Source organism: Giraffa tippelskirchi, chromosome 8, assembly GCF_054371585.1.
Source record: "Giraffa tippelskirchi isolate mGirTip1 chromosome 8, T2T-mGirTip1v1.2.pri, whole genome shotgun sequence".
NCBI classification, from domain to species: domain Eukaryota; kingdom Metazoa; phylum Chordata; class Mammalia; order Artiodactyla; family Giraffidae; genus Giraffa; species Giraffa tippelskirchi.
In genome coordinates, this window is record NC_137282.1 from 149,710,321 (window position 1) to 149,728,988 (window position 18,668).

At 44.5% G+C, this 18,668-nt stretch overlaps 1 protein-coding gene across 21 annotated transcripts in view; it reads right to left on the minus strand.

Moving 5' to 3' along the window:
- CDKAL1 (CDKAL1 threonylcarbamoyladenosine tRNA methylthiotransferase) overlaps positions 1–18,668 on the minus strand; it is a 918,695-nt gene that overhangs the window by 196,802 nt on the left and 703,225 nt on the right. For 6 of the 21 annotated variants that reach the window (XR_014061585.1, XR_014061583.1, XM_081518019.1 and 3 more), the window contains 2 exons: positions 13,854–14,009; positions 11,428–11,616 (listed from right to left, as the gene is read on the minus strand). The exons of 10 other annotated variants lie outside the window; for them this stretch is intronic. Coding sequence is in view for 7 of the 11 variants with exons in the window: in XM_081518019.1 (XP_081374145.1) it covers positions 11,428–11,616; positions 13,854–14,009 (345 nt within the window). In the remaining 4 variants the exon portion in view is untranslated. Of the gene's footprint in view, positions 1–11,210; positions 11,347–11,427; positions 11,617–13,853; positions 14,010–18,668 lie in introns of all 21 variants that reach the window. 5 more of the 21 variants (XR_014061588.1, XM_081518020.1, XM_081518023.1 and 2 more) reach the window with 2 other exon arrangements.

The window sequence follows — 18,668 nt, forward strand, 5'->3', positions numbered from 1 at the left end:
CCATGTTCATCGAGTCGGTGATGCCATCCAACCATCTCATCCTCTGTCGTCCCCTTCTCCTCCCGCCCCCAATCCTACCCAGCATTAGGGTCTTTTCCAATGAGTCAACCCTTCGCATGAGGTGGCCAAAGTATTGGAGCTTCAGCTTCAACATCAGACCTTCCAATGAACACCCAGGATTGATCTCTTTTAGGATGGATTGATTGGATCTCCTTGCAGTCCAAGGGACTCGCAAGAGTCTTCTCCAACACCACAGTTCAAAAGCATCAGTTCTGCGGCGCTCAGCTTTCTTCACCATCCAACTCTCACGTCCATACACGACCACTGGAAAAACCATAGCCTTGACTAGACGGACTTTTGTTGGCAAAGTAATGTCTCTGCTTTTAAATATGCTATCTAGGTTGGCCATAACCTTCCTTCCAAGGAGTAAGTGTTTTTTAATTTCATGGCTGCAGTCACCATCTGCAGTGATTCTGGAGCCCAAAAAAATAAAGTCTGACACTGTTTCCCTGTTTCCCCATCTATTTCCCATGGAGTGATGGGACCAGATGCCATGATCTTAGTTTTCTGAACGTTGAGCTTTAAGCCAACTTTTTCACTCTCCTCCTTCACCTTCATCAAGAGGCTCTTTAGTTCTTCTTCACTCTCTGCCATAAGGGTGGTGTCATCCGCATATCTGAGGTTATTGATATTTCTCCCGGCAATCTTGATTCCAGCTTGTATTTCTTCCAGCCCAGCGTTTCTCATGATGTACTCTGCATATAAGTTAAATAAGCAGGGTGACCATATACAGCCTTGACGTACTCCTTTTCCTATTTGGAACCAGTCGGTTGTTCCATGTCCAGTTCTAACTGTTGCTTCCTGACCTGCACACAGGTTTCTCAAGAGACAGGTCAGATGGTCTGGTATTCCCATCTCTTTCAGAATTTTCCACAGTTTATTGTGATCCACACAGTCAAAGGCTTTGGCATAGTCAATAAAGCAGAAATAGATGTTTTTCTGGAACTCGCTTGCTTTTTCGATGATCCAGCGGATATTGGCAATTTGATCTCTGGTTCCTCTGCCTTTTCTAAAACCAGCTTGAACATTTGGAAGTTCACGGTTCACGTATTGCTGAAGCCTGGCTTGGAGAATTTTGAGCATTACTTTACTAGCATGTGAGATGAGTGCAATTGTGCGGTAGTTTGAGCATTCTTTAGCATTGCCTTTCTTTGGGATTGGAACGAAAACTGACCTTTTCCAGTCCTGTGGCCACTGCTGAGTTTTCCAAATTTGCTGGCATATCTCGTGCAGCACTTTCACAGCATCACCTTTGAGGATTTGAAATAGCTCAACTGGAATTCCATCACCTCCACTAGCTTTGTTCATAGTGATGCTTTCCAAGGCCCACTTGACTTCACATTCCAGGATGTCTGGCTCTAGGTGAGTGATCACACCATCGTGATTATCTGGGTTGTGAAGATCTTTTTTGTACAGTTCTTCTGTGTATTCTTGCCATCTCTTCTTAATATCTTCTTCTTCTGTTAGGTCCATACCATTTCTGTCCTTTATCGAGCCTATCTTTGCATGAAATGTTCCTGTGGTATCTCTAATTTTCTTGAAGAGATCTCTAGTCTTTCCCAATCTGTTGTTTTCCTCTATTTCTTTGCACTGATCACTGAGGAAGGCTTTCTTATCTCTCCTTGCTATTCTTTGGAACTCTGCATTGAGATGGGACTAGCTTTCCTTTTCTCCTTTGCTTTTCGCTTCTCTTCTCTTCCCAGCTATCTGTAAGGCCTCCTCAGACAGCCATTTTGCTTTTTTGCATTTCTTTTCCATAGGGATTTTCTTGATCCCTGTCTCCTGTACAATGTTACGAACCTCTGTCCATAGTTCGTCAGACACTCTGTCTATCAGGTCTAGTCCCTTAAATCTATTTGTCACTTCCACTGTATACTCATAAGGGATTTGATCTAGGTCATACCTGAATGGTCTAGTGGTTTTCCCTACTTTCTTCAATTTAAGTCTGAATTTGGCAATAAGGAGTTCATGATCTGAGCCACAGTCTGCTCCTGGTCTTGTTTTTGCTGACTGTATAGAGCTTCTCCATCTTTGGCTGCAAAGAATATAATCAATCTGATTTCGGTGTTGACCATCTGGTGATGTCCACATGTAGAGTCTTCTCTTGTGTTGTTGGAATAGGGTGTTTGCTATTGCCAGTGCGTTCTCGTGGCAAAACTCTATTAGCCTTTGCCCTGCTTCATTCTGAAAAGCAGTAAGTCCTATCAAAGCCACCTTGGAGACATCAGTCACCAAGAAGAGAGATGTGGTTTTCTGGCCAAGTTCAAAGTACTTAGCAGATGTCATGACTTCCTCCCAGTGTGGTTCAATTTATCTTCTGACAATAAACAGTCAAACCCCAGGTGATGCCTCTGTTTCTATAATAACCTTCCAATATTAATGGATCATGACTAGTTTCCCATATGACTGGAGCTATCCTGTCTCTCGCTATTATACCTTCTGAGCATCATTTCAGATTAAACTGGTTTAGTAGTTGTAGGCCTTCTGTGTGATAACACTGGATTCTATTATTAAACCAGTTTAGAAACCACTATCTGGATTTGGTGTTGATGTCAGCAATTTCTAGGTTTGGGTATAATATATCCACCAGAGGGATCCTTTTGGTTTTAACAATATTCCTCAAATTGACCATTACCATAGTTAGTAAAACCAGCACTAATAAAATTATTTTTCCTATGACAATCATATTCCCTTTCATGCTTCTTTCTTGCTTTCACTCTCTTAGACCCTCGGGAGCTGTCCCTGTGACACCCTGAGACACCCAGAACACAAAACTCAGCCTGTTCTCTGATGACTCAGAGGCAGGCAGTTTATGATTTTTTTTTTCTTCACAGATTTTACTAGAGATTTGTGGACTGGCAGGAGGAAATCATACTGCAGATCTCTGGACCTTTGACTGGGTCTCTCTTGTTCTACCTCTATTGCATCACATTGAAACGAATCAAATCTTCCACAAACAATGTTCTCAAAGGCACCATACTGAATGTGTATCATCTCTCCCTCTCTCATCACTTTTAACTGAAAACTTTTGCAAACCAGTGATGAATGCATTTATTGGAAACAAAGGCTTACAGATAACTTTCCTTCCTTCCCTCTTCTCTTTCTCTTTTAAAAGTCATCTCTAATGACTTAGGATCCAGTGCATCCCTCAACACACACTCGAGTGTCGCCAGAAATGTCACTGCTCTGGCAGCTGACTCTTCCCACCCTTTGAATATGCAAGCTTTTCTAAAAGATAACCTTTATTTTTAAGAGCAGTTCACAACAAAATTGAATAGAGAGTACAGAGTTTCCATCTACTCCCTGTTCCACATACACAAAGCCTCCCCCTCTACCAACATTCCACATCAGAGAGGTACATTTGCTGCAACTGATGAACCTACATCAGCACATCATTATTGTCCAGAGTCCCTAGTTTACATTAGGTTCACTCTTGGTGAGTGGAAGCATTTTTAGCAATGGGTTTCATGACACCTGCTCTGTGATCTGAGTTCTGCCGGGCCTTGTGAATTGATGTTTCTCCCCTGATGTCCACCATCATGAGGGCAGGGCCTCAGCTCCGAGCCATCAACATTCTGTACAACTATTGCTATGGACTTCGAGTTCTAGAATAGAAGAATTACACTTATCGTACAGGGTGGGAAGAGTCACAGGCCTGACTGTACACAAGGCATCAGGGGTGAGCTCACACGGGTGCATTTTCAGGACAGGGGTGGCGGTGGTGCCCTGGAAGGCTAGCGGGTTGGATCTCCTTGTGTGACTTAATCAGAGCCAGATGCAGTGAGTTCAGCTCAACGGCAGGGTGATAGCATTAGATGCAGGCTAACAAGTTGCAAGTGTTGTTTAAAAAGGAGAGTGAGTCTTGGCCCTGCGTCTTTTATTACATTTGGATCCTTGATCTATTTCTACAACAGCCTTGGTTCCAAAGCAAACATGTCTCAGCTAATGCACTCTGCTGTGGGCTTCTGAACCCAGCCAGGCCCTGACGGCTGCACTGTGTGGGCCCGTGAATTCACCACAGTGACTGCTGACCTTCTTGTTGTGCAATCGGAAGGGGCCTTCGTTTTTCAGTGATTCTGAAGACTGAACTCCTTGCCAAGAACAGTTTCTCAGGGAGCTCAGATGCGGCAGACTGTGAGAATTTGGAGGATGGTTTATCTTGCTATTTCATAACCGCTAAAACTCCTGTTAACACGCTGAAGTCAGACAGCATTGTAACTTTTTGGATGCTGGAATCCAAGACAAAGGGAGGGCCAACTTCAAACTTGTTTTAAGTTCGTGGAAAAGCAGATTTTCTGTTTGGAACTGTGACTCATTTAAGTGATCATGAAAGACTGAAAAGTCACCTTTCCAGTGGGCTTTCCTTCTTGATCAACAAAATCAAGAAGGCGGCTTCCCTTTTTTTGGCTTTCTTTCTTAAACGTAAAGCTTGGTCAAGTGACTTAACTTTGTAAATTTCTGTTTTTTAAAATGATTATCTTTGGGTGGTAGAACTAAGGATGGTATTTTCTGTGTTTTTCGGTTTTTTTTATTGTCTTGTGTGTGTGTATGAATGCCAAGTCGCTTCAGTCATGTCTAACTCTTTGTGATTCTATGGACTGTAGCTGGCCAGGCTCCTCTCTATTGTCTTACTATTTCATAAAGTGTGATGCTTTTAGCATTTTTAAACCTGGTGTGTATATGTGTTTGTGTGTACACGTGTGTGTGTATTATTCTGGTGTTGTTTAGTTGCTAAGTTGTGTCTGACTCTTTTGCAACCCCGTGGACTGTAGCCCACCAGGCTCCTCTGTCCATGGGATTTCCCAGGCAAGAATACTGGAGTGGGTTGTCATTTCCTTCTCCAGGGGATCTTTCCAACCCAGGGATTGAACCCATATCTACTGCTTGGCAGGCAGATTCTTTACCACTTAGCCACCTGAGAAGCCATATATATATATATATATATATATATATATATATATAAACTCTAAGGTTCTTACAAGACAAATTAAAACCTTACTTTGAGCATCATTATGGATTAAAAATAGAGGTAAGCAGATTGATTGATTTTAGTGACATTGCAAACTCTCCTAAACCAATTTGGCCATTCTCAATTAGCCTTCAGAGACTACAGGCAGTGGTGTGCAGGGAATGTTTAATGACCAGCATTCCCAGCTTTTTTGCTCATTTTCATGGTGAATTTTAAGCTACTTTGTGACACAGGGTTGAGAAGCGATCTGCACAATGACCTCTTTTCAGCCCACATCAGTCAATGCGTGCAATTCCAGCCAACCAATGGGATAACAGGTGTGCATGCGAGCATGCACGCGTGCATACACACACACATACACACTCACCAGCAGGGACATGTTACAATGAAAGTGAGTCCCAGATTGACTTGGCAAATGTTGACCAGCAAACAGGTACCCATGTGGTGCATGTTCTTGAAAGGCAAGTAAAACCCCAGATCTGTTTACACATCCCAACAAGCACTTTCTGAAATATTCTCATTTGAGGTGTGTATCCCTCAACCCTAACAGAAAACTTCTGTTTACTTTCCAGTGGAGATCAGGAGACTGCATCAGGGCCACACAAAATGCCATTCTGAGGAGTTACCTGTGACCAGGCTGACTGCAGCCGTCAGCCCTGTCTGTCAAGGGCAGAGGGGCCTGCAAACTGTCCAGCTTGTGCCTGTATCTTCAACACCACTTATCCTGACAATGAAAAATGTTTCCGAACATCTCCTGTGCTAACTCACAACGCCTGTGCTGCTGCTGCTGGAGACAGTCAAGAAGTAAAGCTTTCAAGGAGCCACGTCTGGACTGTAAAGTAGACAGGGCTGTACATGTAACAGACCACCCCTGGGGGCAGGTGCTCCTGACCAGAGTACATGCTAACCAGGCCTCTGTTCTCCAATCTCTATTCTTGAGAACAGAGATTAAAAAGCAACAACCCTAATCAACAAGGACCTAGTGTATAGCACAGGGAACTCAACACTCTGTAATAACCTATATGGGAAAAGAATCTGAAAAAGAATAGATACATGTATATGTATACCTGAACCACTTTGCTATACACCCGAGACTAACATAACACTGTAAATCAACTATATTTCAATATAAAATAGAAATTTAAAACAATGAACATCTCACAGGCTGCCTTTTGGAACACGTAAAGCCCTAGGGCTAAATGAAGCCAGGGACCAGCCTGGTCCACACACTGCCCAGGGTCTGCCAGTTGAGGCAGCGTCACTTTCATCCCTCTTTGGCCAGCCTCTGCATGGGGAGGGAAAGCCAGGAAACACGAAAGCCTTTGAGTCACTGAGTAACTGATTGGTCCATCAGCCACGGTGACCTAATCTCCTGGTCTCCAGATCTACCCGGATGACAAATTTGTATTTGTTCTGAGTCTATCCTGGGCTGGGCAAGTAGCTAAGACCTTGGAAGCAAAGAAGGTGCACAGGATCCAGTGCAAGAACAAGTTTCTTGGGGAAGGGGAGGGTAAATGATAGAAGATAATGAGCGGCCCATAGGATATCCACACCGAAGGTCTATGATATTTCCACCAGTGCATTTCGTGGTATTTTGGCCAGACTCCAATGGCTACAAGTTATGTAAGCAATTCATTTGGTGGTTTAGAGCCTCTGTTTTCTCATCTATAAAACAGGGAGTGTTCCACCTTCCCCAGGGAGATAGTGTGATTGAGTAATTAATGAAAAAGGGCCTCCATCAGGCTGTCACATGGGAATATTATTATTAATCTCTGACTAACTGATACCAGTCTAAAAAATCATAGCCAACTTCAGGTAACAACAAACACTTTAAAAAACATGAAAAGAGTAAGCTGTGTGCTCCCAAAAGTTTCCTCTTTCCTTCCCCCTCATTACTATCATTTATTCTGAACCCAATTTGTTGAATCAATTTCTCAATCTATCAGTTAATGATGTCTTATTGTTTCCTTTCAAAAAAAATTATATTGATTCCAGACTCGAGGAAGATGGAGAAGCTCTGAGCAGGAACTGGGAGAAAAGGCAATGTTACCATTGTTATCATCATTTTTTACACTTACACACACACACACACACACAATCAGAGCTAAAAATAGTGCAGTGATGATTCAGAAAAAGATCTAGATGTGACAATCTTAGATTGTCCTTTTTATTTCTGCTAGACTATCATGCCTCCTACTGTTTTAACCTAGTTTTTCAAATTTATTTTCTGCACTCCAGCAGCATCCTGCCTGTCACGAGGGGTTTTTATTGCTATGAGATCTCATGCCAAGAGATTTGTTGCTGCTGAGAACATCTTTAGGGGATAACATGATTTAATGATTAAGCCTCTGTAAGTAAATATGTAAGCACAAACATATGCAAGAACATACCATCCGCAGACACGCTCATGTTAACAAAGATTTTTCAATTCCTAAATATTGGCCCAAATCTCAGGACTTTGCTTTACTCTTTTGGTTTGTCGAGTTCCCACTAATGCCCTGATTATACACCCAGCAAATGCATCAGGTGGGGTCTGGCTGGCATGCTTGTGACCAGAGCATCCTCCTATCCCATCAGTGCCAGCCTAAAAGGGCCTGGGTACCAGGGAGGTGAACAAGGGCACAGGTTGGAGGCGTGGTGGGGAGGGGAAGCGGGTGCTCATTCCTTTCCTGCCCCCTCCGCCCCTCAGGAGAGGCTGTGACCCCTATGGCAGCTCATCTTGCCAGTCACAAGATCCCCAGAGGCCCGGCTTTGCAGGACGTGCCAGAGCTGTGGTTGCCGCTGCCGCCGCCTGGCTTCTGCCACTCCCGTGGGATCACGTCCAGGGTAGACGCCCTGGGCCCTGTGGGTCCACGTCTGCAGGGGCAGCTTTCTACTACAGGTTTCTCCCCAAGGCACCGAATGAGGGCCTTCAGGATGAGAGGCTGGCGTTAGTCTAATTTCTATTTTATGTCAGAAAAGCGGATGCCCATGACTAAATAGAAAGGATGCCGAGAGCGCTCATTGGGGATGTGTAAAAGCCAGCTCAGTCAACAACAGGTATATACAGTGCCGACCCACACTGTTCTGGGCAGGGGTTCAGAGTTGCCTGCCTGGTGGCTCAAACGGTAAAGCATCCTGTAATGTGGGAGACCCAGGTTCCATCCCTGGGTAGAGAAGATATCCTGGAGAAGGGAATGGCAACCCACTCCAGTATTCTTGCCTGGAGGATTCCATGGACAGAGGAGCCTGGTGGGCTACAGGCCAAGGGATCACAAAGAGTCAAACACAACTGAGCGACCAACACTTTCACTTCACTTTTTCAGAGCTGCTACAACCAGAGGATGTTCATGACACCTGGAAGCATCTGGTCATTTCCACCCTCTGCTGATCCGTGGGACAGGGAAGCCAGAGGGCAGTGGGGTGGGGGCGGTGCTTCACATTTTCTAGAAATCGATCTCTCCACCTAAAGCTCCAAGGGGCTTGTCGTCCCCCTCCACTGCCTGGGGAGGCAGGTCAGAGTATGTTTCAGATGTGGAGAGGAGCAGGGGCCACGGCCCCAGGCAACGAGATGGGCTCTCCAGCGCAAGCAGGGGTCATTCATTTGTCAAGGCAAAGGTATGTTCCTTGAAAGCAGCACAATGAAAAACAGAGCCAAGAGAACTCTAATGATACAGATGACACTCTCTACAGGAGAAAATCATTTCTTTTTTTCCCTCTGAATAAAATAACTTGATAGGGTCTTGGAATAAGGAAGAAAGGGTAGAAGTGAAACCCAGACAGCATGAGCCTGAGAGAGCTGGAGAAACAAGGAAGATCGCCCGTAGAGGAAATGTGGCAGTGGGAGGGGAGCTTAGATGCAGGCGGGAAAGGAAGGAAGAGGGTTGCCCGTAGTCTCTGGTGAGGTCTGATTCCTTCCAATACATGCTTAGACACAGTCCTCTTGGCCTCTTCTGAAACCTCTGCTCCTATGTTTTTCTGCTCCTGCTGTAGGCAGGGTTGCCTCTGCTCAGACCCGGTTGCCCATTCAGCTTCCACCAGGTTCCAGATGAGGGGAGACGTCCGTAACCTCACCAGTGTGCCTGCTCTAGTGTCCAGGGAGATCGGTTCCAGGAACCCTGAGGTCCCCAAACCCACAGCTGCTCAAGCTCCTTATTTGAAATGGTATAGTATTTGCACATAACCTACGTACATCCTCCTGTATACTTTAAATCACCTCTGCTGCTGCTGCTAAGTCGCTTCAGTCATGTTCGACTCTGTGTGATCCCATAGATGGCAGCCCACCAGGCTCCTCAATCCCTGGGATTCTCCAGGCAAGATCACTGGAGTGGGCTGCCATTTCCTTCTCCAATGTATGAAAGTGAAGAGTGAAAGTGAAGTCGCTCAGTCGTGTCTGTCTCTTAGTGACCCCATGGACTGCAGCCTACAAGGCTCCTCCCATACTTACAATACTTCGTAAAATGTAACTGCTATGTAAATAGTTGCTGGCATGTAGCAAATTCAAGTTTTGCTTTCCGGACCTTTCTGGAAATTTTTATTTTTTTGGCTGTGCTGCGTGCCTTTTGGGATGTTAGTTCCCTGACCAAAGATTGAACATGGATCCCTTGCGGTGGAAGTGCAGAGTCCTGACCACTGGACCACCAGGGAATTTCTGGTTTCTGGAATATTTTTAAACAAATATTTTTGATCTACGCTGGTTGAAGCTGCAGATGTGGAACCCAGAGACACAGAAGGCTGACTGTATACAACAAAAGCGTATAAACTCAATGTTTCATAAAGATTTACTTTTACTGACTTCTTTCCTCCCAAGCATTAAGGAAAGATATTAAAGAATAACAGATAACTCTATTAAAGCTGTCTCTTATTATAAGCTGAATTATGCCCCCCAGAATGATGTGATGAAGTCCTAGCCCCCAGTTCCTGTGGATTTATTTGGAAATAGGGTCTTTGCAGATGCAATCAAGTTAAGATGAGGTCATGGAGGGTGGCCCTTAATCTGTATGTCTGGTGTCCTTACAAGAAAGAGGACCCCATGTGAAGACAGACATGCAGAGGAAGAGGGCCACATGAGGCCAGGCAGAAACCGGAGTGATGCAGCCACAGGAATGCTTGGGCCACCAGAAGATGAAAGCAACAAGGACGGTCCAAGTCCTCTCTGCCAACATCGTGATCTTGGACGTCTAGCCTTCATAATGGTGAGAGAACACATTTCTGTGTCTTACATCACTCGGTTTGTGGTACTTTGTTATGGCAGTGCCAGGAAACTGATAAATCCCTTCTGTCCCTCGTTGGTTTAAGGCCTTGGCCAAATATCACAGCCCTTTACTGTCTCTTCCTCGAGGGTGAGTCCCTTCCTACGAAACTCCTTGGATCAAATGCAAATAGGTCTTGGTGGCCTCCCCCTGGCCTGCCAGATGCATCCAAGTCCTAGAATGAACACAGCTCACACTGAAGCTGCTACTGCAGCTCTCTGAAACCTGGCATTTTTTTTTTTCTAAACGTAGTCACCAGAGAGACCCTGAAACCTCTCTTCAAAATTCTCCTTTTTCAACAGCATTTACTGACAAACTACTATATGGTAACCACCCTTTTAGACTGAGGGGGAGGCTCAGGTGAAATAGATGGCTTTTTGCTTTTAAGAAGCAGATGTTTCTTGCTGGAAAGAAGAGAGTAAAAATACATATGTATTTCAAGTGGACTCTAAGTCACAGGATCTATTTAAATGTTAAACTGCAATATAGAACTTAGGTTCTGAGAGAGTTCAGATAAAAGGGCTGAGAGATGTCAGGAAAGATGGGGCTTGAGGGGCGGGGTGAAGAGAAGAGCCTGAGTGAGGCCAGGAGAAGGGAGAGGGATGCTCCCACCTGTCTACCGCGGGAGGCCAGAGAGTCCTGGGAAACAGAACCATCCCCAGACTGTAGAGGGCCGTGAACCCCAAGCAGAAGGAAAGTTCATTTGCCTCTAAATTGCTCAGGGCAATTGACAAGTCTGCAGGGGAGAGTGGGCAGGATGATAATCAGCTCTCAAGTTGTGATTTTCACCCTGTTTCTTTGAGTTTCTAAGATCCTCAGAGATTAGAAGTAAGTACACATTCTCAAGAGCAATTCTCAGAAGACAGAGCCCTGAAAGGTCACGGTGACTCTCCGGGGCATGTCATCCCTCCCCCTCACGAACGCAATCACCGCCGACGACGACGACGCACCCACGCGAGCAGGGGAGGAAGGCTGGAGATGTATGAGGTGTCTTAAGTGTGCTCTCAGAGATAGGCTCCACAAATAGCCCGGACAGCATTCCTCCACCAAGAGTTACGGACGCCAGATGCTGTTAGCAGCTCCTGACTGCGGAGACCAGAAACAGGGGTCTGAGTGATACGACCAGCATCCAGCTCCCGGCCTTAAGGCTCTTATCGTGTTACTCACCCGCCAACTAAGTGGAGAGCATTCTTCTTTCCAGGAATGTTTTATGAACATCAAGCGGCTGAGTTCAAGGTGCCAAGTTCCAGAAAAATCCTTGAGATGGATTTTCAGAATGCTGACCTGAGTGTTTCCACCAGTTTGAGAGGTGGGTACCGGGGGGTCCTGAACACCACCTCCCACACCAGGGGGGACCTGAGGATGAAATGTTAAGAAGGGTCACCACGATATTCCAACGCTCTGCTAATCCTTTGAGGAGGGTGCTTGCAAGTGGATACCTGTCTCTGGTTCCTAAGGATTTCAGAAACTCATAGAGACATCACGTCCTTGGCTGCAATTGACAATAATGCATTTGTGACAAATGTCCCTCTGCCCCTTCCATAGGCCTGGAGTAGCAAGCTCTTTGGCTCCTCCTTCTACTTGGGGTGGACTGGGCAACCTTCTAGAATCTACTGTAAGTATCCAGGCATGTTCATCTAGTTATTATCTAGAGAAAGTCTGTGTGCAGTTATTTCACCATCTTCCTTCTAGTCCTGGAGACGGTAGCATCTGAACTACTTGGTGAGGGGGTCAGAGCCACCTGGGCACCCTGAGACAAGACTCCAGGCTGCGGCTTTGTAAGCCATAGGGTCTCTGTCTCAGTGACTCAGTTCAGCCACTGTTGGTGCAGCAGCCAAAGACATAGCGAAGGAACATGGCTGTGTGCCAATAAAGCTTTCTTTACAAAATCAGGAATGGGGGCAGATTCAGTGTGCTATTCTAGATCTACATACACAGAACTGTTTTTGAGTGGTCATTATAATTTTAAAGGTGCTTTCACAGACACGTTGGTTTCTCACCCCCCAGGTAGGCAGGTAAGCCAGTGTTGTACACACTCACTTTATATACAAGGCAAATTGAGGTCACTAGTAACTTATCTGATGCCAACAGAAAATCACAGAGGAGACTTGGACAAACGTCTTTTGTTTCAAAATCCAACATATCTCCTACCAGGCCAGTGCTTTCCAGAATGTGCCTCTCTCTATTAATAGGTGTTACCTGAAAGAGTTCTGGAGTCAAATAAGTTTGGGAAACTCCACATTAACCAAGTTATGTTATGAATGCTTGTTATGAATCTCCAAGTGGGGAATTATAGTGTGCTGAGTTTTCCAAACATATTAGATGCCAGACCCTCTTATTCTTCTTGTCAAAATAGGTCTCAGGACTCATGCTTTTTGGATCAGAGTCTAGGAAATCCTTCACTAAGTATAAATATAAGCTATAGGAAGAAGACATTTCAGAGAGGAAATGTCAGACTGGGATATCAAACAGGCTAAGGCCCCACGGAAGCTCACATCAGATGGACTACGGATTTGATCGAACCTTGATCCAGCAGAGTGATAACAGAATGAAATAGGGCCCATCATACAGTCAAGTTCAACACAAACAAGGTGACTAAAAGAAGAGGGGAGGCAAATGAATTGCTCTGCTCATATCATATCTGCTTCTGCTTTTTCTCCCACTCAGGAGGAACTGCTGATCTGATTAGTCATGATTCAGGTTGATTGCTCGGCTTCTTTCCCTCACGATCTCTCAAGTAGAGGGCAGAGGCCCTCGCTAAGATGCTGTATGGGGTTTCATTGCAGTCCATAGATTCTGAAGAAATATTCCTTTTTTATGATGCCAGATGTCAATTATAATCAGGAATAATATGTCCCTGAGCCAGTCAAAGAAGTGAGTGTCTCCTGTGAGAGGGCTTGATGATACTTTGAAGGTACTGTGACTGCAAACCCAAGAATGTCTGCATCCTGACTACAAATACCACACCTCCCTCCAGGATTCTGAACTGGACATAATCAAGGAACAGTCGCAGGAGAAGAATCAAAATGCAGAGTCTTAATAACGGCACAAATGCTCCTCAATCCCCAGTGCTGGCTCCTCTGATAAAACCAGGACTCAAGTCCACAGCTGAAGCTCCAGTCTAAGCAAGGGCTTCACACCCAACTAATCAGCAAATCTGAGACTAGGGACCAGCACACTGGGGCACATTTTGGGGATCTATAGTTTAAAATATGATGATCCCTAAGAGGGATTGTGAGTCAGGTTTCTAAGAGGGCTACACTTTGTGGGAGAAGATGGGCAGTAATGGCTTCAGGGAACAGGGGAAAGATGCACACAGAACAAAGGAGAATGGTTATCATTTTATAGCCTGGTCACCACGTCTCCCTTGAGCCTGTGTCTGCATGGCATGGTGCAAGCCAAAGAAATGTATGCTGGTCAGTTGCGGTCCTCTGTCTCTTTATCTAAGACCAACTGGCCAGGAAATATTCTGGGATGCTGAGGACATTTCTCTCCTTAACCTCCTTTAAGGAGCACGATTCTACAAACATGACTGCATGAGGGTCTACAGTTGCATGAAGGTAGAGAGAAGAGAGCCTGTAGGAGAAGCTTACCAGGAGACTTGGCAAAATGGGGATGACAAGGTCCTTGGTAGAACGTGGGCAAGACAGTAGCAGAAATAGCCTCTCCCTCTTTTTGTGAAATGAGTGCTCCTTGTGTTTGGAGGTGCCTGAGAAAGGCTTGCCATTCCCACCGACCATTGTGTGTATCTGCAAGAACAATACAAGTCTAGAATAAAAATCATTTCTCTTCATAAACAATGCATGATCTTATGCTTCTACCTGAAAACCTTTGGGGAATAAATTAAGGCATATAAAAGAAAAAAAACTAAATTTATGCAAATTAATCAACCAGTTTATACTATCACACATATTTCCAAACATTTTCTTCTGGGCAAACAGTCAAGTTTGAGGGACTATAGTGGGCAAGATGGTGGCTCCCCCAAAAGTTATGCCCACATCCTAAACCTCAGAATCTGTGAATATGAACTTATGTGGGGAAAAACAAAAGTCTTTGCAGATGTAATTAAGAATCTTGAGATGAGGACATCATTATGGTCCTAAATCCAGTGACAAGTGTCCTTCACAGAGACACACAGGAGAAAAGCCGATGAGAAGATGAAGGCGGAGATTAGAGTGATGCAGCTACAAGTCAAGGACTGCCCACAGTCACAAGAAGCTGGAAGAGGTGAGGAAAAAGTTCTCCCCTTGAGCTTTCAGAGAGGACAGCCCTGCTGACACCTTGTTTTTGGACTTCAAGCCTCAGAAGGGCGAGGGTACAATTCCGTTGTTTTAAGCCACCAGTGCATGATCAATTGTTACAGCAGAGAAAGGAAATGAATACAGGTATTTACTTCTTACTGTACTTTTTGTCAAATTTCAAGTGTACACACACACACACAGATACATATATTCAGGTTGAGCTTCTGCAATTCTCCATCTCCAAGTACCCAGACTTTATACAACTGCTGCCACGTGCATCTGATTTCAGCTCCTCCCTCGAATATGGAAGAGGCAAGAAGCATCTCCCTCGGTCTCATTGTCTGGGGAGGAGAGGAAGAGGAAGGGCATCCTTTCATAGGACCAATCGACCTGCCAAATCACATGGAACTGGGGGTGGTCACCACCTTTCACCAGGGACTCAACTTGTGTATCACAGAGAAAGAATTGATGCGATGCTACCAAACTCAGCTCCATCATTTCACTCTGCTCCAGACAGTGAGCACATGTCTTTGGTAGCTGGTTTCTGAGCTCTGAACATGGGATTCTATGTGGCTAACTTCTTGGATCTGGAATTGAAGGTGAAAACCCTCCCTATTCCAGCTCCCATTTAATCTAGTGTGATATTCTAATTCTGTCTCATTTCCACCATCTTCAAACAAGTGCTGGTTTACCCAAAGTTGATTTCTATCTCCCTTGAGAAACTAAGAGAGCAGAGTGGGCTCCAGGGGAGGATTGAGGAGGATGATTTGCCTGAGAAAATGATCTGGGTTCCCAACTCATTTGATTAAATGGAGGGCTTTTTGGTTTTAATCAATCAGGTCGAAAGTTATGTCAGATTTTGAAGGAATGAAATGACCAAAAGGCACTTTTCCCCCAAGATTTGAATAAGTTCAATTCAATTAGGTTTCTGATAGGAAGGCACTTTATTAGTAAACAGGTCTCTAGCAAGAAGGCAGCAGAAAACAAATTCTAGTGAGAGAGCAACAGGCAGTGTTCTCTGCAGTCGCTTCTCAACTTTCAGGGTCTTGTGCTGTATTTTTCCATTAAAAAAAAAAAACAACAAACCCACACATAGGAAAAAAAAAAAAAAGGAAGCTGAAGGTTACTGCCAAAACAGATCAGTTCCACCAAAAATGCTCCAGAGAACTCTTTTCCCAGCCCCGGAAATTATGCGGCTCTCTCCACCCTTCTAAATTACACTGTCCTGATAGATTTTATTTGCCCACTAAAAACACAGAATGGAGATATCAGCTGATAAAACGGCTCGTGCTACTTTTGGCTGAGCCTGTATTTGTTTTCCAAGAACAGAACTAAGTTCTGGATCACAAGATCTTTAGAAATAAAGCCAGAGTGTCTTTGTCCTTTGCAAAAATGCGGTGACTGTCTTTTATTTCATGTCACAGAGGGGACCCAGAGGCTGCAGCAATAATACATATGTAATAATTTTGTAGAAATCACAGCTGAAATAGGAGTACATGGATACTGCATTTGGATTCTGCTCAATATGTGTATCTCCCTTCCTCTGCCGCTGCTGCTGCTGCTGCTAAGTCGCTTCAGTCGTGTCCGACTCTGTGCGACCCCATAGACGGCAGCCCACCAGGCTCCGCCGTCCCTGGGATTCTCCAGGCAAGAACACTGGAGTGGGTTGCCATTTCCTTCTCCAATACATGAAGTGAAAGTGAAGTTGTTCAGTCGTGTCCGACTCTTCGAGACCGCATGGACTGCAGCCTACCAGGCTCCTCATCCCCTTCCTCTAAACCTTCTTAAATATTCCAGAGCCTGAGACCGAGAAAAGAGTGACAGTGGAATCAGTTTGCAAGTTAAAAGCAATCACAGCCTTGATGTAAAAACAGCAGCCAATAGCCTCAGTGTTGCACCTGATTTGGGTCTAGATTGACCTGCTGAGGAACCTGCCAACACAAGAACCCTAGCTGGTCCTGTCACTTATGTCCCACTGAAATGAACGCATCCGACTTCAAATTGGTAGTTTCAAATAAAGGCAATACTTTGTTTCCAGCTGGTACAAGTGTTTAACACAATGCCTGCTGGCTCTCCAGAAGTAATATTTTCCTCTCCTCAGCAACAATGAAAATTACCCTGTCTTGGGGACCACCAATTCAAACCATACAAAATGTTCTCAACTTGAAGTATAAGATTTTTCAATGACAGTGATTTGCCATATGGAGGAATGGGGTGGGGGGAGTTCCCGAGATACAGAATAAACTAGAGGAGAAAGGAAAAAAAAATGTTAACAGAAGGCCGAAGCCATTTCACTATTGTAATAATTATTCTTGTAATGTTTTAATCAAAGGAAGCAGCCGGTCTCTCTCCCCTCCATCTATATTCAAGCCACCACACTTTGTAGGTGTTAATCTCCACGCCTTCAGGCTGCTGGGAGGGAGCTGAAACTGGCGGGCCCTGCACCGAAGAAGCCTGTAGCATAACAGTAGCTGGCACTGCCCTTAATTATCTCAATTATGTTAATATGTGTTGTTTGTCAACATCTAGAAAGAAATGAGACTGTTAGGCAGTTGGGGAGATCGGTTTTTAGATGTAGCCTTGGGCAACTTGGAGGTTTCCCTTCAGTTATAATTTTTAAAAGATTGTTTAAGGGATTTTATATTTATCAGAGTGAAAGAAGAATCGAAAAACTCATTCCATAATCTCATCTGGTGTCTGTTTTCCGAAAGTCATTTGTCCTATGTCGTTACAGTAAGTTTTTATTCTTTTTCACTGGTGATCAAAATATATGTGAATGTGTAAAGCATATAAATGAGTAAAGACAAATGGGATATCCACAGATTGTAAGGGGATATGAGAGATTTATTTCTCAAGAGCTAAATTAACTAATTAATTAACATATAAAATCAGTAGTACATACTTTTCAAATACAACAGGAAAACATTTAAGACTATTAGTGTAAGAGAAAACAATGCCATTCGTATTCAAAACCCTAACACTAGCAGCTCTTTTTCAGAGCAGCATGGCGAAGCTTATGAGAGTTCTGGTCCATTTTCTAGTTTCCTGGCATAAACAACGCCTGGAACTCAGCCCAGTCTACCCATGCGGAGACCACAGAAGTGAATTGGACCAATGGCAATGGAGTTATTACTAAGTCACCAAACACATGCAGGGTGTGATCCCGTATCAGCAACAGAAATGAGAAACAGTGCTGTGTACTTTTTTTGTAAGCCATTTCTATTCACAATGTGAGCTTTTCTGAGGATTTCCTGGACTGTCTGGGCTGAGTACGGCCTGATCACTGGAGGGAGAGAGGCGAGCAGTGACTTGCCTGCTCTGATATCAACAATCTGACCTGCAGTTTCCTCATCTGTGGAAATAATGCTAATCAGCCTGGCTGGTTTTGATCAGCCAGCTCTCAGAGCCTCTGTCCTGGCTTGCTGGGTTGGCCCAGAACAGGGGCCTGTGTAGGGATGGGCATGTTACCATTGTCAAAAGCATCAAAAAGGCATTGAAACTTTCTTTCGAAATCCCATGGGGACCCTAGAATTATGTGACTCTTCCAGAAAAACAGTCCTTAGACAGCAGGGCAGCAGGGTAGATGGAGGGAACTGTGGTTAAGAACCTGGGTTCAAGCCCCATCTTCCATTGACTTACTGGGTGATCTGGGAAAGAAATGTAACATTTCTAAGCCAAATTCTTTACCTGTAAAATAAGACTAATGCAATAATCTTTTCATTGAAAAGTGTTAATCACTCAGTTGCGTCTGACTCTTTGTGATCCCGTGTACTGTAGCCTGCCAGGCTCCTCTGTCCATGGAATTCTCCAGGCAAGAATACTGGAGTTGGTAACCAACCCCTTCTCCAGGGGATCTTTCTGACCCAGGGATTGAAACTTGGTCTCCCGCATTGCTGGCAGATTCTTTACCATCTGAGCTACCAGGAAAAACCCACACTTTTCATTGGGTTATTGATAAAAAATTAATTCAAACAATGTCAGAAAAATTTTTATAAGCTATCAAATGCTATATAATGTAAATCTCATTCCACTTTTCTTCTGAAGGTGAATCCTGCTTCTAGATTCAGAGGACCTTTATTCTCACTGAGGTGCTGGGTATGTCACCCTCAGTTCAGTTCAGTCGCTCAGTCGTGTCCAACTCTTTGTGACCCCATGGACCGCAGCACA